Below are 26,324 nucleotides of genomic sequence, written 5' to 3'. Positions count from 1 at the left end.
TCACATGACAGGAATATGTTGTCGTCCCACCTAACTTGTACACTTGGCGAATGGGTAAAAAGATTCTTCTACCTTGCCCGATTTAGGTTTTCTTGTGGATGTGATAATCACTTCCAAAAAAGTGATGAAAACATAAGAGTTTGTCACATAAACTGCAACAAATGAATGCAACAGTTTCACAGTCGCACAGTTTTGCCGTGCTCTATCAAAACATATGTTTGTAACGTTTTCAAATTTTTCCGTGTGTAGACCGTCAAATCCTGCATATGTCCAAGCAAATCTGAACATGTCCTGGAATTTTGGAGAGCGAAGTTGATTATGTGTGAGTGCCTGAACTTTGATAATTGTCTGAAAACAAAAAAATTAAAATTTTCACTCGAGGGTTGACTTGAACCAAGGACCTCTCGTTCCACAGGTGCTCACGCTAACCACGGGACCACAGCGCTCCTGAGCTCACATTTTCCTTGATGTTTCATATACTGCACATGGACTACTCAGTTTGTATATTTTGCTTATTATTTCATAGTTCCACACAACTTCTTCCTATTTTCTCGATTGATCTGTGTTCAGGTTTTCAAGGCCTATCCTCCGTGCCAACGTATAACTAAATCTGAGGGGGGTGCGATGGGGAGGTTCCCTTGTAAGTAACAAACATTATAACATATAATCTTTAGTTATGTCCCCGCACATTCTTTGCTTCTAACAATGGTGTACAACAAAGTAAGCATATATAGACATCCTAAGTGGAAACAGGCAGCTCAACCCAAGTTCTTTCAGTATTCTAAGGCATACTACTACAGAGTATCTTGATATATTTCAGAACAATTAACATACAATAAATGCTGTTTTCAGGATTCTAATCACAGTGACAATTACATAGGACATCTGCAACTGAGTAACATTTCATAATATAAGAATCCACTTCAGGATGAAGCTCTAATGCTCAGACTGGCCATGCAGTTAAAGAAGTTTTCATTCTACCTGACGCAGACTCTTGTTTTAAGAAGATGACAATTCTATACTGTGAGAAATTATTTAGCTGCATTCTTCACATCTTCTAAGCAATGATCTTAAATTTGCTTACTGCCTGGACTACAATCGGGTAATGTAATACTGTTCACATGGTGTCTATTCTTTAATTTCATTGCCAGTAATCAATATACTCTTTGATGTATATTTGTTTTCCTGTGCTTCTGCCGTTATTCTATGAAACATAGATCTCTTTGGAGTTTTCCAGCTCTAGCAGATGAGATGACTGAATAAAATGAGTGCTTAGATCTGAAAACCTGATCAAATTAAACCCTCCATCTATATTTGTAAGCTTTTCTGTCACTCTCATTTCAAGACATTAATTGCTTTATCCCAGAAAATTGGAATCATGATACCAGTCTTGGTACATCACATTCCACGATTGTATTCCAGACTGCATTGAGAGAAAGCTGCTAGGTTTGGCCATTTCAGCCTGATGTGTCAGTCCTGTTACACCTCAGAAGCCAGAAACTGTGGTTTCTTGTGTGTGTGTGTGTGTGTGTGTGTGTGTGTGTGTGTGTGTGTGTGCACGCGCACGCGCTTTCCAATGACAGACTTGTTGGCCAAAAGCTTACTTTCTGACAGTCTCTGTGTTGTGTCTATCTGCAACTCAGTGTCTCCACTATATGGTGCATAGCAATTATCGTTTTGTGACTCTTCAAGCTTTCCCAGCGGATGTGTTGTAAATGGTCTTCACGGGTTTGCCGCTGGATCCCGTTGTGGAAATTCCACAGTATTTCCTCGGAGCAACTGTCCGACATCTTCAGGTGGTTCAACCTGGCTTGTGGCTAGGTACGCCTGACTGTATCCGCACACCGACACCCCGTTTTTAGAACACGCGCGCAAAGAATTCGCAGCTGCAGAAATTGCACATGCACAGTGATTTGCCATATTCAAACTCCCTCTGCCGAAAATCGCAGAGCGGCTCTCCCACGCGTGCGCTGTACGCTGCGTTTGTCAACAGTGAGGTTAGACATTACTCACCAACGGCTGTACTAGGCCAGTGTTATTACGAGCCTGTTAACGAAGAGTCTTGATTTTCGTGTCATGATTTAATAGCAGCCAATGCAGGGTTCCAGGCTGTGCTCAGTTGAAATCCCGTATCCTTGTTGATGAGATTATTGGCTGTACGGATATGTATTGCTTCCTTAATGACAAAGTCCCTGCAAGATGATGCCGGGGATAAAACTTCCATCTCTTCATAAATCATATGATGTCCTGTATTCAGGCCATGTTCCACAATTGCCGATTTTTCCAGTTGACGAAGGCTTATATGACACTGCTGTTCATCACAGCATTCTTGTACTGTGCGGCATGTCTGGCCTATATACCCTGCCCCACACTGACAAGGAATCTTTTACACACCACATTTCCTCATTCCAAGGTCATCCTTAAATGAACCCAACAGGCTTCTCAGGTTTGCATATGGTTGAAAAACACACTTAATTCCGTATTTTCCGAGGGCTCTTCCGATTCTTGACATGGCACCAAAATACGGCAAAAAGGTCAAAGTGGTGGGTGTCTTCCTATCTTCAGTCTGCTCCATAGATTGAACTCACCTGGGCCTGAATGCATTATGTATCTGTCTCTCAGAATAACCGTTTTGTTGGAACACTGTCTTCAAATGCTTTATTTCATTCGACAGGCTCTCAGGATCAGATACCACATGTGCTCTATGAACTAACGTACGTAATGCACTACCGCATTGTGCAGGATGATGGTACTTTACCTTTCATTGATGTCTTGGTACGAGCGAAAGCAGATGGAACCGTGGGACACAGCATCTACCGCAAGCCAATGCATACACATCTATATCTGCAGGCCACAAGCTGGCATTGCAGAACACTGCCTGTATACAGGACATCGTATGATTTATGAAAAGACGGAAGTTTTATCCCTGGCATCATCTTTCTGAGACTGCGTCATTAAGGAAGCCATACATATCCGCACAGCCAATAATCTAATCAACAAGGATACGGGATTTCAACAGAGCACAGCCTGTAACCCTGCATTGGCTGCTATTAAATCACAACATGAAAATCAAGATTCTTTGATAACAGGCCCGTCATAACAGTGGCCTAGTTCAGCCATTGGTGAGTAATGTCTGGCTGCACTGTTGACAAATGCAGTGTACAGCGCACACAAGGGAGAGCCGCTCTGCGATTTTCAGAAGAGGGAATTTGAATATGGCAAATCACTGCACAAGCACGATTTCCGTGGCTGCGCATTCTTTGCACACGTATTCTAAAAATGGGGCATCAGTGTGCAGATACCGTCAGTCGTATCTACGTGATCCGACGGCAAACCCGTGAAGACTATTTACAATTATCCTTTTCATAATACTGTTGTAAACTCTAACCAATACAATAAAAAAAATTCCTGATGAAATCTGAAAAGGAGGGCAAAACAATTTTCCTTTCTTTATTAAGAGACAAATGGATGGATCAATTGGCCAAGACATTTACCAGAAATTCCACATACCAACCCCTTCCTTAATGTCTCGAATCACCATTGCTGTCATGAAGAAACACTGAGATGAGGACTCTGGATAATAGTGTTTGCGTGGCACAGACAGGGAGCACCAAGCCAAAGAGCTTTTACACTTACTAATAGTATTCCAAACAAATGATTTAATAGTCTCTTGACTCAAATTTTTACATCATTTGATTCAGGTACAGGAGACACACCTAATTTAAAATAACACTTTAGCACTGTACATGTACAATAAAACACTACAACAGCAATACAGCTTCGATTTATTCGCCTCACTGATGTGTGTGTCCACAGCTGTATAATTCTAAATATATGGGAAAACTACATTTGGGATAGCTATCTTTATTACCTTCTCTGGGAGAGCATAGCTCTTCAGGTCATAGTTCTATTATAAAATGAATATCTAAGTGTTTAACACATCCAAAAGAAATTATTACAGTCTTTTTCCACAAGGGCAATATTGGTCTATAATTAACTGAAAACTTGTTCAGAGTTACTATGCACAATTTACTAGACGCTTTTACATTTGATCCTACATGAAGAATGTAAAATACATTATAACAGTTACTATTACACTGAGGTGTTCCTTGTGTGTAACACTTCATTGGGAAGTAATTCCTTTCGGTTATATTAAAATAGTGGTATGCACTTCATAATGGAACTATACATTCCAAAACCAATTTTGTCTTAACAGACAAGACAAAGTTGCTGCATGGAAAATAGTTGTCTCAAATATCTAAATCTGAATTCTCTGTCCTAACAGTATACCATTTGTGTGCTTCAAATAGTATATATAAGGGGTGTTCAAAATGAAATGAGTCGGAGGCATAATTACAGAAACCAGTACCTGTATGTCAGAAGTATTGACCCCGGCTGTTGAGACACTTGTCCCACTGTGACAAGGCAATGAATGGCTGTCGCACAAAATTCCTGGGGCTGTGATGTTAACCAGTTTTGCACTTACAGTTGGACGTTGTTGTCCAAGGTGAATGTTTGCCCCTTCTTTATGTTGTTCTTTGACCAAGATGGCCCCCTTCTGATTCACTTCCTGTAGCACGTGACAACAGTGAATGCCCAGCGTTACTCGCAAACCTTGACTACCCTTCGCCAAGCAATCAAATCAAAACGACCAGGCCATCTCACCCATGGGGTCATTCTCCTCCATGACAATGCAAAGCCTCATACGGCCAACAGAGTCGCGGCACTCCTGCAGAAATTCATATGGGAGGTTCAGACCTCTCTTCTTGTGATTATGCCATTTTTGGTCCTCTTAAAAAGACTATGAGGAGCAAACAATTCACCTCTGGCGACGACGTCCAGCTGTACATGCTAAACTGTTTAACATCACAGCCCCGGGAATTTTATGAGACAGCCATTCACCACCTTGGGTCACAGTGGGACAAGTGTCTCAACAGTCAGGGTCAATGGTTCTAACATTTAGGTCTGGTTTCTGTAATTACGCCTCCAGATCGTCTCTTTTTGGACACCCCTTATACATAGAGGTATAATTCAACCACATTCCTGGTATGATTTCTTACTAGCTTTTCTGCAATAGTTTACCATTACACTCTCTCTTGCACCAAGACACACGATTTCAGTTTTATACAATGAGAACAACTTGCACTTCACTGACAAATATTCTATCCCACCAAGAGTCTAAGTACAATGAGCATAAAAAACCTCTTGCACTATAAAGAATAACAGAGTGAAATCTGTACCAATAACACAGCAGACATATTTGGCTGAAAAGTATTCACAGAACATTTTTAGAAACTCACCATTGTCACCAAGAATAATTCCGAGGGTGGAACCTGACGTACGTATTCAACATTTGAAACCTTCAGCCTTTCTAAGTAAACAAGTGCAAGAACCAGAGAACACGGAGACACACAAGCATTCCGAGACATTGATGCAGCTTCCTCCAGGCGCAATCTGTCCAAGCTGCGGCCATACTTCTCTTCAGAAAACAACTCTGCAGCAAGCTCTGTTATAAAAAGTCATAAACTAATTAAAAACATGAAATATATTTCTAAATTAAAATCACAGATATGCTGAAACAGTACATCAAAACCTTTTGAAAAAATTCGGTTGAGTATTTTCTGGAATGGTTTGTACAAAAGTAATAAATAAAATGACGAGAAATACACATCTCTTTTGCTGCACATAATTTGGGGCACCATTAAAAGGCACATCAAATGTTTCTCTAATCTACTTTATTTTTACTTTTATCTAAAACATTTCAGAAAACATTCTACTGATTTTTTTTCCATACATCTTTTAATTTTCAAGTTTTGCTCAGAAAGCATGACCTTTTTAATTGACACTTCAGTCCTAGCATCTCCTATTCTTGAAATGTACTGTATTTAATGCCTGATTAAGGTAAAAGCAATTCAACAGTTAAGTATCACAGCAAAGTAACTTTTTATGTGCAGAACCGCTAGTTCTTGAAGGGATGGACCTTTTTTACATGGACAAAAACTCATTTTGTAATTTATAATGTATTGTTTTCACTTTCCTCAAACATTTGACCAAAAATAAACGAAGAAAGGGGCACAGAGAGACACTGTCGTCACAAAAGGTCAGAATATGTAAATCTGTGAAATTCCCAAGAAACATGGATACATTATTCAAAAGTTAATTTTAATAGTACTAGCATTCATCATCATCATCATCATCATCATGTTTTCCCAGATGTGCTGCAAAAGCTCTTGTCAGTTCCACCTGCACATTAAACTTACTTTTTTTTTATTTTTTTTATTTTCTCCACGGCATCTTCCCAGTGCTTACACGTCAAAGCATTTTGTTGTAGATTGAAATTTCTACATTGTCATATTTGACTAATATTTTAAATTTCTCTGTTCTTACAAAGTGACCATTTCACTGCAACTTTTGCTTTTTTTGTTTTTCATCATCCATTAGCTCTATTGGCCTTACATAAGAGAGTACATGTTTCCAGTCCATAGGTCAGAGCTCAAAGACCTACAAATTACATTAAATGATTTCTTTAGTGCTGTTGGATGTTTTTTTAGTCCACAGCAGTTTCCGTACAGGGTTGAAAAACTGCAAGTAATTTTGTGTGCTGTTGAGTATTTCTTGTTTCACTGTCTCGTTCTTTGGTGTAATACATCCCAGCAATGTGAAACTTGAAACCAGTTTCAATCTTGCTCTACCTAAAAGGATATTTGAAGTTGTTCCTTTTATATTAACCATATTTGCACAGTTTTCATGCTGCTTATTTTAAGCTCAAATTCTCTGAAATGGCCATTCCAAGCATTATGCTTCTTTTGCACGTTGAATAATGGTTTTTTATTTCCAAGAAAATCATGCTCTCTTCTGTGAAAACTCTGAAGTAGCACTCCCAGATATATTAATAAGAGCTCTGAAGTATCTCAAGGAGATGTTACCAATCGAATTGTCAAATTCTCCAAGAAACCAGTTACTGTCAACAATGATGAAGCTAAAATATATCCAGATTTCCTGAAAAGTGGTGCTAGAACTCTTAACTGGCTAGTGAAACTTTTAATGATATCATATGACATAGTATTTTTCTATCCCTGCTCAAGATAACTATAGTAGTTGTCATCCTACAGCCTACAAAAAGCAGAAAAAATGCTGCGGATTACCAACCAATCAATCTTCAGGCATATGCTACAAACTAATCAAAAGCATAATTTACAACAGAACGTTTGCCATAGCCTTCAAACAAATAACACACAAACAAGCTGTACTCTGAGCAGATCAAAGCTGCTGTGACCATGTACTGGCACTCACCAATCACACAGAGAGGGATTTCAAGCTAAGAATGCGACGATCACAGTTTTCGTGTACTTGACAGACTACGAAACAGTATGACGAGAGATGATTGCAAAATTCTTGAAGATTACTCCATATAAGACCCTTGCGACTTTTCTAAGTAACATGCTATGCAGGTTTTGAAGTACATATAAATAGCAGTGTGTGAAATTTGCATATGCAGATGGCATAACTCTGAAATCTCAGTCCAGCAACTTCAAAATAGCTGAAACTGTACATGCAAAGAGTCTACACAACTTAAACATAGTGACTTAAACATAGCTTTCACAAAACTGAAGCAAGCTGCTCCCATCTGGATAATCAAAGAGCGAACTATGTATTTTGAGAGGAATTCAATGACCAACAACTAAAACACAATTCTTGCCCAAAGTATCTGCATGTCACAATGGACCTGACACCGTCATTGTGTAATACTGCAACACAGATAAAAAATAAGGTAATGTTGCACAAGCTCAGTGGAACAGTTGAGGAGCAAACTCAACAGCTCTGTAAAAATCAGCCATTGCCTTGGTCTGCCATATTGCAAAATACGGCTGTCCTGTTTGGCTCAACAGTATACATACTATTTAAGTTGACATCTTACTGAATAATACAATGACGGAAACATGAGACACCATATCAAATTGCCACCGCTCAAATGTATTTTCAAGAAGTGGTGCCCGACAGCTCATATCTGAAAATTATCGCATTACCACCATGAAACCATGCTGGTAAAACACTGTATTTACACAACTAGTTTCAGTCATCTGACCATTATCAAGTTCCTATATAACAAATCGAATAAGCCCAAGAAACATTACAGGCTTAAATTGTCAAGAATCTGTTGACTGATGTAAATGTTAACAACAATACATTTGTAATGAAATGTTGCATGTTCACACAGAAGTATTCGCAGCATCATGTTAAGCGAAATATAAAAGATAAAATCATGAATTCTACACTGGAAAAACTGCTAGCACCAGCAGCTCAGGCCCGGATTACATCATCTGTCTGTAAAAAGTGTGCTACGTAGTGCACTCATTCACAATTAAAACTAACCAGTACTGACATTGTAAACAAATTCATACCACACAGATGTGACTGCACAGCTGATCACTGTTTACTGGTAGAGCCAAGGATGGTATCAAGGACTACGTACATCGATAGTCACTATTATCTTACAATTAATAAGCTGTGTGCCAACTGATACAATAAGTACATGTGCCAGTCGTAACAGGTGTTTTAATATGTTGCACCTAGTAGGAAATTGCACATGTTATGATCACAGTTTGGGTGACAGAAAACAAAACGCACAGGAGTAATGCCTTATACATAGTCATAAGCAATAGTGTGAAATGAATATTGGTAACTTTCGTATGTGTACGGCTTCCACTGTGCAGTAACCTTTATGGGTCAGGCTACATACAGGGTGTTTCAAAAATGACCGGTATATTTGAAACGGCAATAAAAACTAAACGAGCAGCGATAGAAATACACCGTTTGTTGCAATATGCTTGGGACAACAGTACATTTTCAGGCTGACAAACTTTCGAAATTACAGTAGTTACAATTTTCAACAACAGATGGCGCTGCAAGTGATGTGAAAGATATAGAAGACAACGCAGTCTGTGGGTGTGCCATTCCGTACGTCGTCTTTCTGCTGTAAGCGTGTGCTGTTCACAACGTGCAAGTGTGCTGTAGACAACATGGTTTATTCCTTAGAACAGAGGATTTTTCTGGTGTTGGAATTCCACCGCCTAGAACACAGTGTTGTTGCAACAAGACGAAGTTTTCAATGGAGGTTTAATGTAACCAAAGGACCGAAAAGCGATACAATAAAGGATCTGTTTGAAAAATTTCAACGGACTGGGAACGTGACGGATGAACGTGCTGGAAAGGTAGGGCAACCGCGTACGGCAACCACAGAGGGCAACGTGCAGCTAGTGCAGCAGGTGATCCAACAGCGGCCTCGGGTTTCCGTTCGCCGTGTTGCAGCTGCGGTCCAAATGACGCCAACGTCCACGTATCGTCTCATGCGCCAGAGTTTACACCTCTATCTATACAAAATTCAAACGCGGCAACCCCTCAGCGCCGGTACCATTGCTGCACGAGAGACATTCGCTAACGATATAGTGCACAGGATTGATGACTGCGATATGCATGTGGTTTACTGATGAAGCTTATTTTTACCTGGACGGCTTCGTCAATAAACAGAACTGGCGCATATGGGGAACCGAAAAGCCCCATGTTGCAGTCCCATCGTCCCTGCATCCGCAAAAAGTACTGGTCTGGGCCGCCATTTCTTCCAAAGGAATCACTGGCCCATTTTTCAGATCCGAAACGATTACTGCATCACGCTATCTGGACATTCTTTGTGAATTTGTGGCGGTACAAACTGCCTTAGACGACACTGCGAACACCTCATGGTTTATGCAAGATGGTGCCCGGCCACATCGCACGGCCGACGTCTTTAATTTCCTGAATGAATATTTCGATGATCGTGTGATTGCTTTGGGCTATCCGAAACATACAGGAGGCGGCGTGGATTGGCCTCCCTATTCGCCAGACATGAACCCCTGTGACCTCTTTCTGTGGGGACACTTTAAAGACCAATGTGTACCGCCAGAATCCAGAAACAATTGAACAGCTGAAGCAGTACATCTCATCTGTATGTGAAACCATTCCGCCAGACACGTTGTCAAAGGTTTCGGGTAATTTCATTCAGAGACTACGCCATATTATTGCTACGCATGGTGGATATGTGGAAAATATCGTACTATAGAGTTTCCCAGACCGCAGCGCCATCTGTTGTTGAAAATTGTAACTACTGTAATTTCGAAAGTTTGTCTGCCTGAAAATGTACTGTTGTCCCAAGCATATTGCAACAAACGGTGTATTTCTATCGCTGCTCGTTTAGTTTTTATTGCCGTTTCAAATATACCGGTCATTTTTGAAACACCCTATAGATACATGAAATGTATGCCAAGCCACAATGCCTAAACATATGAAAGTATGAGAGATGTTACATGCTCATGTTCATGGACAAATAGTTACATTAACATCACACAAAACACACTAAAGCAGCATCTACATGTAGTTCATGACCAATTAAGGATTTTTCACAGACACATAAGTTTATGCTGATTAAAATCATGTTGGGGTCAGCTTATGTTGGTTTACAACTTGTCCATATTATAATATTCATAAGCTCTTATGTAGACAAAGTTGAGACTAGAAGGACCATGTCAGCAGAAAATCAGACAATAACCTCTAAGCATAATTAACTTGTGTGCAGCTATCTTTATATATGTATAGCTGCTGATGTCTCTTAAATAGTGTAGTATTGTTTTCATTCTTTTAACATGCCTGTAAACATAGCTGATGTATCTGTAATGCTATGTCACCCCACTGCATACAAGTTAAAAATAGTTGGGCTTAGATGCTTATGGTGTCTGACATTCTGTTGACAAGGTCATTCTAGCAATATTTCTGTCTGTCTAAGAGGGGACTGATTACCTCAGATGTTAAGTCACATAGTGCTTAGAGCCATTTGAACCATTTGTCTACATAAGAGGTTAGATATGTTGTAACATAAACAACCACTACCACAACATTAGCTGAACACTTTGTACAACATGGTATCAGTCAATACATGCCTATTGCGTCTGTGAAAAATCCGTAATTGGTAATGCATTACATGTAACTGCCATTTTAGTGTGTTATGTGAGACATCAGTATAACTATTTGTCCATGAAAAGGAGCTTGTCGCATCTATTATACTGTTGTATATTTAGACAATTTGGCTAGGCATACATTGTAGGTATCTATACAGTCTGACCCATAAAAATTTCTGTACTTTGGAAGCTGTACACATATGAAACTGACTAACTTGTTTCACACTAGTGTCTCTTATGAGTATATGTAAGCCATTACTTCTATGCATTTCATTTTCTGTCACCACAACTGTGATTGTAGCCCACCCAAGGCATACAGAACACCTGTTACGACTGGCACTTGTACTTAATATAACAGATGACACACAATGGAGTTCTTCAGGCTTTCCCATCAAGGCATTGTCATGTTGAACTACTGGGTTTATGCGAATAACTGGCAGAAGCCCATTATTCAACAACATGACACACAGCTTATTAATTTTACGGTACTAGACAGACACTGTCAATGCTTGCAGACCTCTATGACCATCTTTGACTCTGCCAGTAAACAGTGATTAGTTGTGTAGTGGCCTCAATGTAGTATGAATCTTTCAAAACATTAACGCCAATTACAGCTTTTACATGAAACAGTACACTACCTAGCACAGTTTTTATAGACTGACAATTTAATTTATATTGTAATATGATAACAGGTAACTGTACAAAAGTGAATCATGATATGTGGTTTTTGTAATGATTGACATCATTTTCTGTTAACAACCCATGGTTTTATCACCGATTTTGTTTTAAAGAATGAAGGTCATACGTGCTCATGTCAGATCCATAAAACACAATTGAGGGGGGACAAGGAGGAGGTGTTAAAAATGGCTACATGTTAAGCCCAATCAATGGAAGAAAAGATAGCTCAAAACAGGGACTTGGGAAACGGTCCATAAAATAGGCCACTGAGAAACAGAGGCCCTGAACTAATGATTACAATGTCCTTCACCATATTGCTATATGATGGATAAAAAGTAAAATGCAGTCAACTGCCTTTGCTTCATTTGTTAAAACAGCTGACAATCAGACAGCAGAGATAAATGAGAACATAAGGGGTTAAAAGAGGGCATTCCATCAGGAAACAGCAAACCATCAGAGGTTGAAAGCAACAAGCACAAAGTGGTGGGGAAGCACCACTTAATTAATGGTGATGGCTAAAACTACGTTGCCCAATACGCAACCTAGCTAAAATGATCCCATGGTGACAAGAGGGCTGAGAGGATGTCGTCCAAGCTGCTGGGAGAGTCAATTTCCCGGAGCTTGTTCCCATGAAGGGAGGGATGATAAAGTGACATCACCTGCTGACAAACGGCAACACAGAGATCGGAGGGAATGGAAGAACTGGTGGGACAAGGTATGAGAACTGCAGCCTTTGCAGCAGCAGATTTAAGTGACCAGGAACCCACTTAATCATCACAGTGACTCCATCAATAGTGAGCTAGTGACAGCTTTCCTGGATCCGCTACACTAAGGGATGGACCGTGTAGAGCACATAGAGGCTCTAAAGGGCACAGAGAGTTGGAGCAGATGACACAATTGAAAGGGTTGTGACACCGGATATACTGCATGGCCTGATACAGGGCAAAGAGCTCTACTGTAAATACTGAACAGTGTCCCAGTAGCCAATGCCGAACAATGTCGGTGCCAATGACAAAGGCACACTCGACACCACAATCAGTCAGAGCCATCAGCGTACACAAAGGTACTTTCGTGAAGTTCTGTGTGAAGTTGGTGGAACTTATGGCAACAGAGCATGGCTGGAGTAGTGTATTTAGAAAGACAATTAAGGCCAAGGTGAACACAAGCCACTGCACAAAGCCAAGGTGGTGAAGGGTCCACACCCCCTGGAAAAGTGGCAGGTTGCGTGAGGTTAAGCTGCCACAACAAAAGCTGAAAGTAAACTCCAGGAGGTACCAGAGAGGAGGGATGCACACCGTACTAACGATCAAAGGAGTCATCGAAGAAGGAATTGCAGGATGGGTGGCCAGGCATGGCAGACAAACGGCATGCATATCTGCTGAGGAGAAAGTCATGGTGGCATGACAGCAGTAGTTCGGCAGCTTTGGCATACAGACTATACAGTATTCAGACTGCGTTAGAGGCACAGACGTGCAGATGCATAAACAAAACACCCATAGTCTAGTTTCAAACGGATAAGGGACTGACACAAACAGAGAACGGAGGTCTGATCCACTACCTGGGAAGTGCAGCTGAGGACACATAAGACACTAAGAAACTGCATACAGCAGGCAGCAAGGTAAGAGTCTTAGTGAGCCTGAGCCCCAGCAATTTTGTAGTTTCAACGAACTGGACCAAATGTAAAGACGGTGGAAGAAGTCAATTGTGCCCTGAGAAATCCATACAAATGGTTTTGTCACGTAAAAGCTAAAACCACTATCGAAACACCACGAGTACAGACGATCGAGACAGTGCAGAAGATGCCGCTCAAGGAGACAAGTCCACAGAGAACTGGAATAGATTGCAAAATCATCAATGAAAAGGGAGCGGGAAATACCTGGCGGGAGACAGGCATTATGGCGATAGCAAAGAGGACGACTCTCAAAACGGAACCCTGGGGCACACCATTTTCCTGGACAAAGGTGTCCAACAAGGCAGAACCCACTGGTACCTTGAAAACTCACCTTTCAAAAATTCCTGAAGAAAACGGGGCATGTAGCTGGGAAGCCCCATGTGTAGAAGAGTACAGAGGATACCAGTTCTCCAGCAGGTGTCAGGGTTTCTCCAAATCAAAAAACACAGCCACAGTCTGGTATTTCTGCAGAAAACCATTCATGACATGGATTGACAGAGGGACGAGAGGGGCCCCTCTCTTACAGTTCTGGGAATACATCAAAGGGGATGGTGTGAATTAAAGTCGCCGAGCAGCAGAAAGGGGTGAGGGAGTTGCCCAATAAGCTCGAGTAAGTCTGCCCTGGTGACATCGAATGATGGAGGGATGTAAACAGTACAAAGCAAAAAGGTCAAGTGAGGAAGGAAAATGTGGACTGCAACAGCTTTAAAGTGGGGAATCAGCTGCTTGGTCCTCAGTTTGCAGGCCTGTGAAGGACCTCAGCTGAGAGAATGCTGAGAATTTTGCAGTAGCCTTTAATTGCCATTGCATCAGGACTGTAATCTCCAGAAACCACAGGATGTAATTCCAGGAACCCAACATGGAAGCTTGGTGAGAAACTCATCAAATCAAATTACGATGCAGATCAAACGCGGCAAGAAGAATGGCCTCCATCAAATTGAGACCACTCAGGTTTAACCAACAATCCATGCACAACTCTGCCAGTTTCAATTCACTATGATAGGAATGGACATCTTTACATAGAATTAGGACAAATCATGGAAGACAAATTGTGGCTGCCCAAGTGGGGAAATGCTAAAAACTCATTCTGCAACAGTGTAAATGTGCAAGAGAACATCCAGCACATTGCTATGGAATGTCCAAGGAAGGGATTTGAAGTAACTATGCAAAATGTACACTGTGGTACTGCTCACAATATGAACTGGCTGAAAACACTGCACCTCACATTTTAACTTGCCTAATGTGATCTGTGGGTTTGTCACAGCACTGCAAAGAAACTAAGAGGTACTGGGAAAAGACATCTGCCATCACATAATATTTGTTTTGCCTACCTTCTATGTTAAACTTTTGCAGTAAAAAGCACATAGAAGAAAAATTAACGTTGACACAGCCCAGTCAACAAAGACAAAAGAAAGTTGATGGGGGGAAAAAAATCTTGTAGTCCCAAATTTTTGTACAGTGATAGGAGGGAGTGTCTTTAACATTATATTAAAAATCCTGACTGGTGGATGTGAGGAGGGTTTGGAGCATTTAAAGTACACTTTTTTTCTCAAATAAATCTGAAACCATGGCTTCTGGGGAAAAGGTTCCTGGGTATAAAACTAAACTACATTAAATTCCCTACATTTAGGTAAGTTAAAATGCGAGGTCCAGTGTTTTCAGCCAGTTCATGTTGTGAGCAGTGCCACAGTGTACATCTTGCATACTTACTTCACACCCCTTCCTTAGACATCCCGTAGCCATGTGCTGGATGTCCTGTTGCACATTTACATAGTTGCAGAATGAGTTTCTAGCATTTCCCCACTTGTGGAGCAACAGTTTATGTCTTCCATGATTTGTCCTAATTCTGTTTAAAGGTGTCCATTCCTTTCATAACAAATTGAAACCAGGCGGAGCTCTGCACGAATTGTTGGTTAAATCTCAGTGGCCGCAATTTGAAGGCCATTCTTCTTGCCACGTATGATCTGCATCAAAATTTGATGTGCTGAGTTTCTCACCAAGCTTCCATGTTGGTTTCATGGATTTATATCACTGTGGTTTCTGGAGACTGCAGTCCTGATTCAAAGGCAATGAAGGGCTACTGCAAAATTTTCACCATTCTCTTCGCTAAGCTGTTTGTCTTCATATACAAGGGGGATATGGGTGCCGGATAACTATGACATTAATTCAGGGGATTTAAAAATGTGATATTACTGCCTTGAGCTGCTGTTAAAATACTTTTTCCACATAACCAGTTAGTCATCTGACCATCATTGGATTCCTAATAACAAATGAACTCATAAGTAACATTATATGCTTAAACTGTCAGAAATCTGTTAACTGATGTAAATGTTACCATACACACATTATGAAATGTCATTTATACAAAATCATTCACAGTGTCGTGATAGACAAAAAGTCAGTTGTCAGGTGATAAGTAACTCTCCAAGGGAGCTCGTCACTCTTTGGTGGGGTTCGTGCTTGGCTACTACGGGGCCCCAGCCTTTGCAGCATCTTTTCCCTTCTGCGCTGCATGTCTATCCTCTTGCTATTTTTTTCCACTGGGGAACATGTCTGGAATGTTTTTGGAAAAGTGTTCAGGATTTTCAGTAGCCGATATAAAATAGTCTCTCCATTGTTTTTCCATTCCACTTTTCTTTCTTCGTTCCCCTCCTCCTATCCTCCTTCGGCTTCGGTGTTGAGAAGTTCCTCTTTTTCTTCTTGCTCCCTGTGCTTGCTTGAAGGCCAGCCAATGCATCTGGCACCTAACAGGTGAGGTAGGGTTTGCACGTACCTCCTGGTAAACACCAGGCCCAGGGAGGGGCAATTGTCTGAGCTGCTACCTTCCCAAATTGCCGATTGGTCCCTCTGTCAGGTGTTCAGAAAGAGTGAACAGTCACCTAAGGTGGGTGTGCCCCCTTCAGAGGAGGCCCCCCAGTTAGCAGCAGTGCTTCATCAGAGACACTGGCAATCATGGGAGATTTTCTCGCAATGAGCCTGTTATCTTCACAGTCGATGTCTAGTAAACGTAAATGGAATAAGACTAACGATTCAAAGACCCTGCCAGATGCACTACAGCTCCTCGATGATTCACATACTGAATGCAATCAGTCCTTTGCTACGATAAATTCATTATTCAGAAAGGCGCTTCAATTTTTAGAGACTACTTCCGATTCTCAAGCACAACTACTGCTCACAGCTTCACTCCTCCACAGCTATCCTGTTCTGTCGAGGCCCATCGAATGCTAAATACTTCGCGTGGTGTTATTTACACAAGGCTGCTCAATGGTCTCACCGAGGCAAAAATCCAAACATACCTCTCTGATCAGGGTGTCACGGCAGTCCATCAGGTGTTGAAAAAGGTAGATGCATCCTTAGTGCTTACACACACACACACAATCTTTCTCTCACTGTTGATAGAGTGATGCTTCTGCCAAAAAATTAAAGCAGGTTATGATTGGTTGGCTTAAAAGGGGAGAAAGGGACCAAATTGCAAGTTCATCGGTCCCTTGTTCCCAGTAAAACAATTACCCAAGGGAGAGAAGAAAAATATGACGTACGGCACAATAACAGGTGAAAGGAAGAACCAGAAGAATGACAGGAGGACAACAAACACTACAATGGACAAAACAGGACAAGAAAACCACAGCGAGAAGCAAGAAACAGGGAGAGGAGATTAGAAACAAGAAAGCACATTACCATGGATGGCTGGCCATGAGAATAAAAAAAGAGAAGCCAGCCACTGTGCAACACATTAAGACCTCCACCCTAAAAGCCCTAGGGTGGTGGACACAGAAGGACAAAGGACATGTGCTAAAACTCAGATCAAATGATAAAACCCACCCTCATGAATAAAACGTAAAACTAAAGCTGCTGTTAAGGGATTGTCGCCCAACACCGAAGGCAGTATGCTACGAAAGTTAAAAGTCCGCCGCAGAGCATCTGAAAGCGGGCACCCCAGCAAGAGGTAGATGACTGTCATTCGGGAGCCACAGCGATACTGAGGTGGGTTCTCGCGATGGAGGAGGTAACTGTGTGTGAGCCAAGTATGGACAACGCGAAGTCAACACAGGACAACTGATTCCCTGTGAGAAGCCCGCAGGGAAGACGAAGACTTCCACACATTCACAGTCTCCTTAATGAAATGCAGTTTGTTGTGCATACTGTTATGCCACTCTGTCTCCCAAAGCTAGAAAACCTTGCAGCGTAAAACAGAACGCAGGTCAGTTTCAGAGATGCCCATCTCCAGGAGCGGTTTCCGCTTAGCATGTTTGGCCAGCCTGTCAGAAAGTTTGTTGTCTGGGATTCCGACATGTCCTGGGGTCCACACAAACACCACTGAACGACTGGATCATTCCAGGGCAGCGATGGCCTCCTGGATGTTTGCTACCGAAGGATGGTGAGGGTAGCACTGGCCGATAGCTTGTAAGCTGCCCAGGGAGTCAGAACAGAAAAGAAACGACTCACCAGAACAGGAATGGATGTACTGAAGTGCATGAGGTATGACCACAAGCTCTGCAGAGAATACACTGCAGCCAGTGGGCAAGGAATGCTGTTCAATATGACCTCCGTGGACATAGGCATAGCCACCATTACCATCAACCATCGAGCCTTCGGTGTAACCAACTTTAAAGCCCTAAAACACATCAAGAATTGAGAGGAAGTGACCGCGGAGAGTGGCAGGGTTAACGGAGTCCTTAGGGCGATGCAAAAGGTCCAGAGGAAGCTTCAGCCAAGGTGTACATCATGGAGGTGTACGTGAATGGACGTCAAGTAGAGGTGGTAAAGGGAAGGACTCCAGTTCGGAGAGATGGGAAAGCACACAAACCGCAATTGTGAGCCCTGGCCTGGGCCACCGATGTAGGAGATGATGTGCCGTGGGTGGGAAAAGGAGACAGCAATTTGGATGCTCAGGAGAACTACGAACATGTGCAACGTAACTGGCAAGCAGTTGTGCACATTGTATACACAATAGAGGGACTCCTGATTCCAACAGGACACTGGTCTCCGGACTCGTTCTAAAAGCTCCCGTCGCTAGGCGAATGCCACAGTGTTGCACTGGCTCGAGGAAACACAACGCTGAGGGCTCACCGAACCTTAAACCAGACTCCCATAGTCAAGGTGGGAATGAACAAGGACTCTGTAGAGCTGCAGCAGTGTAGAACGATCTGCACTCCAGTTGGTGTTGCTCAGGCAGCGGAGAACATTGAGGTGCTACCAGCACTCCCACTTAAGCTGGCGAAGGTGAGGTAGCCAAGTTAATTGGGCATCGAAAACCAGTCGTAAGAATCAATACGTCTCCACTACAGTGAGTGGATCATGAGTAACAAAGTTCAGGTTCTGGATGAATGGTACGACACTGAGAGAACTGCATGACACACACGACTTCGCGGCTAAAAACTGGAAGCCGTGGGCTACAGTCCATGACTGCCCCCTTCTGAATGGCTCTCTGTAGGTGCCGCTCAGCAACACCTGTACTGGAGGAGCAATACAAAATGCAGAAGTCATCTGCATACAGAGAAGGGGAGACCAACAGCCTTACAGCTGCAGCTAGGCCATTAAAAATAGAGATACATTCAATACGAAGCCCTGCGGAACATCATTCTCCTGAATACGGGGGGAACTATGGGAGGCACCAACTTGGAAAGTACAACAGGAAGTTTTGGATAAAAATCAGGAGCAGCCCCGGAGACCCCAATCATACAATGTGGCAAACAATGTCAACAGGTCGTGTCGTATGCTTTATGCAAGTCAAGAAAGACGACAGCAAGGCGTTGGCGTCTGGAAATGGCTGTTCTGACGACAAACTCTATGGACACAAGATTATCACTGGTAGAGCAACCCTGGTGGAAGCCACCCTGACATGGAGCCAGTAGGTCACGCGACTCCAACCCAACCGCCGACACACCACACATTCCAGCAGCTTACAGAGAACGTTGGTGAGGCTGATGGGCTGATAGCTATCCACATCAAGCAGATTTTACCAGGTTTTAGCACCAGAATGATGGTGCTCTCCCACCACTGCGATGGAAACACGCCATCGCACCAGTTCCGGTTGAAGATGACAAGGGAATATTGCTTGTAGTCAAGACGAGAGATGTTTAATCAGCTGACTGTGGATCCGATCCGGCCGAGGCAATGTGCATGGGTATTCAGGAGCTCCCACTCTGTACATGGGGAGTTCTAGGGTTCACTGTGGTGTATAGTGAAAGAGAGGACTTTCCTTTCCATGCGCTGTTTGAGAGTGCGAAAGGCTGGGAGGTAGTTCTCTGGCGCAGAGACTCGAGCCTAGTGCTCAGCAAAGTGCTCAGAAATCACGTCTGCGTCGGTAGAGAGCACGCCATTGATGTTAATGCCAGGGACTCCTTTTGGGGTCCAGACATGGGAAGGTGATGTATGGCATCCAATGGTCGACACATACCTCTCCCAACACTCCTGTTTCTGTCGTTTTATAAGCAGGCGAACACAGGCACGGAGCTATTTAAAGGCTATGAGGTGCTCCAGGGAAGAGTGCCACTTATGTCGCTGTAGAGCTCGCTGATGCTCTTTAATCGCCTTAGCATCTTCTGGCAACCACCAAGGGACTGTCTTTCACTGGGGGCACCCTAGAGAACAAGAGATCGCGTTTTCCACCGCAGAAATTATCGTTGTAGTGACCTGCTCAATCACAACATCAATGGCACCACATGGAGGAGATTCTACAGTGACAGCAGAGGTGAAGGCTACCCAGTCTGCCATGTTTAAGGCCCATTTGGGTAGGCGTCCGTGGACATGTCGTCAGGGGAGTGACAGGAAGATGGGGAAGTGGTCACTACCACACAGGTCATCATGTGCTCTCCAGTGGATAGATGGGAGAAGTCCTGGACTGCAAATTGGTAAAGCAATGGCCAAGTAACTACCATGAGCAACAATGAAACGTGTGGCAGCCCCAGTATTTAAGAGTCACAGGTCAAATTGGGACAGCAAATTTTCGACATCTCTGCCACAGCCAGTAAGCATGGTGCTACCCCACAAGGGTTTATGGGTGTTAAGATCTCCCAAAAGTAGGAAAGGTTTAGGGAGTTGATCAATCAGTGCAGCCAATATGATCAGGGGTCTGAAGGGAGATATACATTGCAGACAGTTATTTCCTGCATCATCCATATCCTGACAGCCACAGCTTTAAGAGGAGTTTGAAGGGGCACAGGTTCACTAAATACCGAGTTGAGGACATACACGCAAACTACACCTGACATGAAGGGCAGGGGTCCACAATGCCGGGAACCAGGTTTCCTGGAGGGCAATGCGTAAAGCAGAGTTTAAGCTGCCATAGCTCAGCCACGTGGTGGAAAAGACTGCTGCAATTCCACTGGAGGATGACGTGATCGTGAGGCTGGGAAGGCATGAAACACTCAATGAGGCAGTCTATGCCTCAGGGTCACGTGCTGCCACTGACTTATTTCCTGAACAGGCTATATTCACTGTGTCTGAGGGTCCGGCGAGATCTAGGTCCTCAGCGGATGCCAGAATCTTCACCTTATCCTCAGATGCAGAGCTTGTGGGCAGCGGTGGTGTGGGTTCCACTGCAATTCCCTTGGACTTGGGGGTCTTCTTTCTGGATTTTCTTGATCCTTGGGTTTCTCTGGATGTGGGGGGCTTCACTGATTAAGTCTCCAGAACCGAGGATGATCGTTAAGCCCTACGACCAGCTGCTTTTGGGCACTTCAGCCACTGGCAGGTGTCATCTCTCCCACTAGCAGAAACCTGAGAGGGTAGTGACCCAAGGGTCCCCTTCCTAGCGAGAGGAGCTGAAGAGGACTTATGCTTCTACAGCTGAGATGTGGGGGCTGGTGTCCCCAATGGTTGGGGGGACAGTGCTCACAAGGTAGATAGTGCGGGAGCAACAGGGAGGGAAGTGCCCCCACCATCAAGGAGACAGGTGTAGTCTTTCGGCTCTGAGAGCCGACAGGAACTTGCGAAACTGATGGGGCTACAATTGTTCTCGTAGCGGCGGCATAAGAGGTGGTCATAGCTACAGGATGTAAGTGCTCAAATTTCCTCTTGGCCTCAGCCGTAGGTCAGTCGGTCCAGGGTCTTGTATTCTATGATTTTCCTTTCTCGCTGTAAAATCCTACAGTCTGGTGAGCATGGGGAATGATGCTCTCCACAGTTGACACAGATGGGAGGTGGGGCACACGAAGTATTGCAATGGGAGGGACGTCCACAATCTCGACATGTGATGCTCGAAGTACAATGGGAAGACATATGGCTCAACTTCGAGCACTTAAAGCACCGCCTTGGGTAAGGGATATATGGCTTGACATCACAGCGGTAGACCATCATCTTGACCTTCTCAGGTAACATATCACCCTCGAATGCCAAGATGAAGGCACCAGTGGCAACCTGATTATCCCTCGAACCCTGATGGATGCGCCGGACAAAATGAACTCGTCGCTTTAAGTTGGCGCACAGCTCGTTATCAGACTGCAAAAGAAGGTCCCTGTGGAATATAATACCCTGAACGATATTTAAGCTCTTGTAATGTGTGATGGAAACATCCCCCAGCTTGTCACAAGCAAGTAATGCCCGTGACTGGGCAGATGATGCCATTTTTATCAATACTGACCATGACCGCATTTTGGACAAGCCCTTCACCTCCCCAAACTAATCTCTAAATGCTCTACAAAAAACTGAGGCTTCATCAAGACAAAGAAGTCCCCATCAGCTCTCATACATACGAGGTACCGGGTTGAGTAAGATTCGCTGCCATCCTCAGCCTGGTGTGCCTCCCATGGTGGGGCCAGGGAGGGGAACGATTTAGAATCATACTTCCTTGCATTGTACTGAGACTCGGAATGCTTACAGACTGCTGGCATTTGATCACCAGCAAGTAATGTCGTGGTATGCTTCATCACGCATCATTCGCCCTGATGCTACCCATTCAGACCAGGGGCCCCTCCCACGAGCGCCACCCAGCCACAGCAAAGGCCACCTGGCAGGATGGCCATTGCCGAGAGTCCGGCTGCCCCAGAGTGACGGGCATCTACTCCTTGGCATATGTGGAGAGTTAATGGCGCAGGCATCAGCAGAGCGATCCCTGTGTAGTCAGGGGGCTAAAACCAACAGGGAATGTGGCAGCCCCACCATAACGGACTCAGCATATGACACACAATGCATTACAGCAGATTACTGTTCTAGACAAATTAACACCAGTCTTTAAAGGTATAATGTAGATGTGTGCTAAGTGGCTCCACTCAGTGCATCCCACTCTACAAGTATCAGCAATTCCAGAATGGAAAACACCTAATAGTGAGAGAAGTGCACTAACTTACTGGTCAATTATTAATTCACAACCAACTGACTACTGTGCAATTTCGTGACTTTGCAATACTCAGGCAACAAGACAGCTACAAGGAGTCACATTTGTCAATTCAGTACCTTTCCCACCACCACAACACAGGTCACTGACAACAACACACATACAAATTAAACACTTCTCAGTCATTTTTTACAGGAATGGATTTTACATAATAGCTCATTTAACATCTGCAAAAAGGACTCATTTAATAAACGGAAAACAACTCCACTATATAAATAAGAGCTCAGTGAAGTTATTTTGTCTGTTCACAGGAGAGAACTGGATATGAAATGCTGGGGATGTATGGTATGTCTGTAAACTGAAAAGGAAGTCATGCTGGTGGTGGATAAGTTGCCCTTTTCAGAAGAACACTACAGCATCTACACAGTACGACTAGGAATCAATTTCCCCTGCAGCAGTGTAGAACAATGTGCAGGGATTTATGCAGATTCAGTCCATATGCCTTTCATGCTTTACTAATAGTAATAATAATTATCTGTTTTCCACATAGTGCTAATGCAGTTAGTGGGAAATAAATACCCCCTGGGTATGCCTGTGTTGTGCATTGCCAATGCATCATAAGGTGTGCAGTGGAGGGGTGGTATAACTTTGTGAAACACCTGCTCAATCTTCCATTTGCAGGGCACGCCTATGATGGAAGGAAGTGCATGAACACAATCTGACGACCTACCTTACCTTACCCCGTGCTTCTACGCCACACATTCCTCCTCCCCCCCCCCCCCCCCCCGAACACAATTTGCCTCTACTTCACTTCAATGTGGTACACACATTTAATATTTGTTTTAAAACACTTCATTTAAAAATAAACAGTTTTATACTGTTAAATCAGTATTAATAATTTGCGATTTTTCCTATCCTCTTCAATGAAAGAACTGTTGGCCGTAGAGTAAAAATAAGAACTTTTCTACTGGGAATTTACTGCATTTAAATTTTGTACAGGGAAAAGTTTTTTTGCTAGGAGTCACAGTTTCCAAGTTAATCGAGGAAAACAAAGTGATCTATAACCACCCCCTCTCTCTCCCCTCCACCTCAATGCTCACATTCTACCACTCAGGGATTTTAGCATACTATTCCGTGGCAGTGGGCAAAAATTTGCAATTACACCATTCCTCCCTAATTTTCCTTTGTTGACTGGAATATGTGACAGTATTTACCAGTTCTAAATGGTATTTTTATCACCAAGCGAATAGTGGATTTGCATGTCACTCTGGCAGAACCCACTGATTTGAGGATTGAAAATGTAATGCTGAATCCGCAAGGTATGCGGGAGAACATTTGTGTAGTTAAGAAAGCAAGAGAGGCAATGACACGAATGAAGCTGTGAAAGACCAAGGTTAGTGTGTAACTAGCTCAGTTGGTATGATCAGTGCACTGTTTTACCTGACAAAGTTTTAAAACGACACACACTCCATTGCAGAATGAAAGATTCATTATATCTTCTATATAGTGACCTATAATTACGAAATGGCAATTCACGTATTTTCGAAGAAAATGAATCATACAGCTGATTAAATGCAGGCAGTGGCATACTTCATTTATAATATAAAAACAATAACAATAAGGAAAACAGGTATCAAATTTTTCCCAAGTTCACAGTGTCACAACTTTACGATACTTAGTATATTACGCTTAGCTGTCGCAATGCATGTAGCTTCTGATAAGATAATTATTGGTAAAAACGTTTAATTGAAAATTTCTCATATTACGAGAGATATATCACATCTCAAATACTGCATTTTTTATGGCTATGATTCCTACCGGCCAGTTTTTTTTATTATTATTTTTAAACAGTCGTAATCATCCTGTTAATCCTTAATGCTACTATATTATTTCGTCGCGATAAGTAATTATTTATTGCCAACAGTAACTTTTGGCTAATTCTGCTTTCCAATTTTACAATACGAAGAGACAGCTTGGAAAATCAGTCAATCTCGTCTTCTGTTTATAAATTTTGAATTCTGTGGACTCTTTAGTAGGCTACATGATACAATAACGTGAATGTTTCTATCAGACACATTTACAACAACCAGCTTTTACGAACTGATAATCAGGTAAACAACCATGCAAACATAAACTGCAATAGAAGGCATTTATGAACGAGCAAATAATTCTTAGAAAATGATGAAAATGAGGTGATCCAAATACCTGAAACGGGTAAGCTAAATCTCTCTGTCGTCGGTAGTTTCCCATAGTACAATGTTTTATTTATTCGTGACAAGAACTCTTCATGGTCTCCAATCACCTACGTCAAATAAGTGCAACAGTTAAAACCATCGACTGCTACATAACACATGATTAAAAAGCTTTGCTTGTAAAGTACTTGTTGTCACTGTACCTTGAAATTCTTTCTAGCCAAAACCTTCCCCTTTCTGGGTGTAATGCGATTAGACATTCTCGAATGTTAAATCACTAACATACGAAGTCTACAATACGTTGAAAGAATTAAACTGATTACACTGAAAAGCTGGACGTTAACCTAAAAAACCGCCAACCCACCCACTGTTACTTCTTATGACATCATTTCCCCACCACCTCAAAGATACGTAAAACTGGCATTCCACAATCTTTGCTCACACGTGAACTATGAAATTTGATTCTACATCATATGATTCATACGCAGAGATCACTTGCCAAGAGCGAAGGATGTTAGAATCTATGACGGCATTAATGGCGTAAATCACTCATCTCTTTACAACCTGAATGTAAATGTCAGTGAGCTTAGTATTTGAGCTCACTGCTTGGTAACGGCGCCCCATACGTTCAGTAATATTGGCATACCATCAACATATTGACCATCTGAGGGCGCGTATTCACGTATTGTCAATACTAGGTACGTTGACGATAAGTATTGATATACCTCAAAATAAATACTGAACGTGTGAGGTCCAGTATTGACGGTTTGACACATGGAGGTAAAACCTCCATGGTTTGACAACATTCTCCATTCCGATGTTGACAAATGACAGAGCGTCAGGAACAGAGCATATTTCTCAATATGTCGTGGTATATACCACACATCAATTCACTTTTTAAGGAGTCTTTTAACACAAAATAATTTTAATAAGCCTATGCAAGGGTAATCATTGTATATACATCACGAGAAGTACCGTGGCTGCGCTTCTTTCAAAGATATACTTTGGTTCTGAGGAAACTTGAGTCTACAGAGCGACACGCAACTACGGCACTGGAGCCGAGCGACCTTTCACGGAAAGAACCGAAGATGCACGAGGTAGCAGATGACACGCAACTACGGCTGACAAGCGAGCCACTTTGTGAAAAGGAGACGTTTTACTTACTGTATTATAAATTTTTACTGTTTTAATCACGAATGTAGCAGAAAATAAAACTATTAAACAAGAAAGCCAAACATAGGGCAATGATTTAAATTAATTTCTTCATATTTAATAAGGGATAATAGTCATTCTTATGCGACGGACTGAAGTTTAATAGCAACAGCAAAATTACGATGTGAACTGCAAAATACTAAGGAACGTCACAAACAAAGGAATTAGGTAACGTACATTTTCACTGTATAAACGTCAATATCTATTGACTGTCTTGTAATAGAGAAACAGTAATGTCTTGTGCCTCAGCTGTACTTGGTTTCTCGAAATGGTGCACTTTCCTCCTCTGCTTTGTAGAGAACAAC

The 26,324-nt window shown here is 42.5% G+C and overlaps 1 protein-coding gene across 1 annotated transcript in view; it reads right to left on the bottom strand.

Annotated features, from left to right (window-relative positions):
* Positions 1-25,256, bottom strand: part of LOC124603352 (protein CNPPD1) — a 47,903-nt gene extending 22,647 nt beyond the window's left edge. The window contains exons 1-3 of the mRNA XM_047136389.1: positions 25,011-25,256; positions 24,821-24,917; positions 5,301-5,506 (exon numbers count right to left, since the gene is read on the bottom strand). Coding sequence (XP_046992345.1) covers positions 5,301-5,506; positions 24,821-24,917; positions 25,011-25,067 — 360 coding nt within the window. The 5' untranslated portion in view covers positions 25,068-25,256. The remainder of the gene's footprint in view (positions 1-5,300; positions 5,507-24,820; positions 24,918-25,010) is intronic.
* Positions 25,257-26,324: the final 1,068 nt, after the last annotated feature.

The sequence above is a fragment of the Schistocerca americana genome, chromosome 1 (assembly GCF_021461395.2).
Source record: "Schistocerca americana isolate TAMUIC-IGC-003095 chromosome 1, iqSchAmer2.1, whole genome shotgun sequence".
NCBI classification, from domain to species: Eukaryota; Metazoa; Arthropoda; class Insecta; order Orthoptera; family Acrididae; genus Schistocerca; species Schistocerca americana.
The sequence above is the reverse complement of the archived record's forward strand: the minus strand, read 5'-3'. Positions and strand labels throughout refer to the sequence as shown.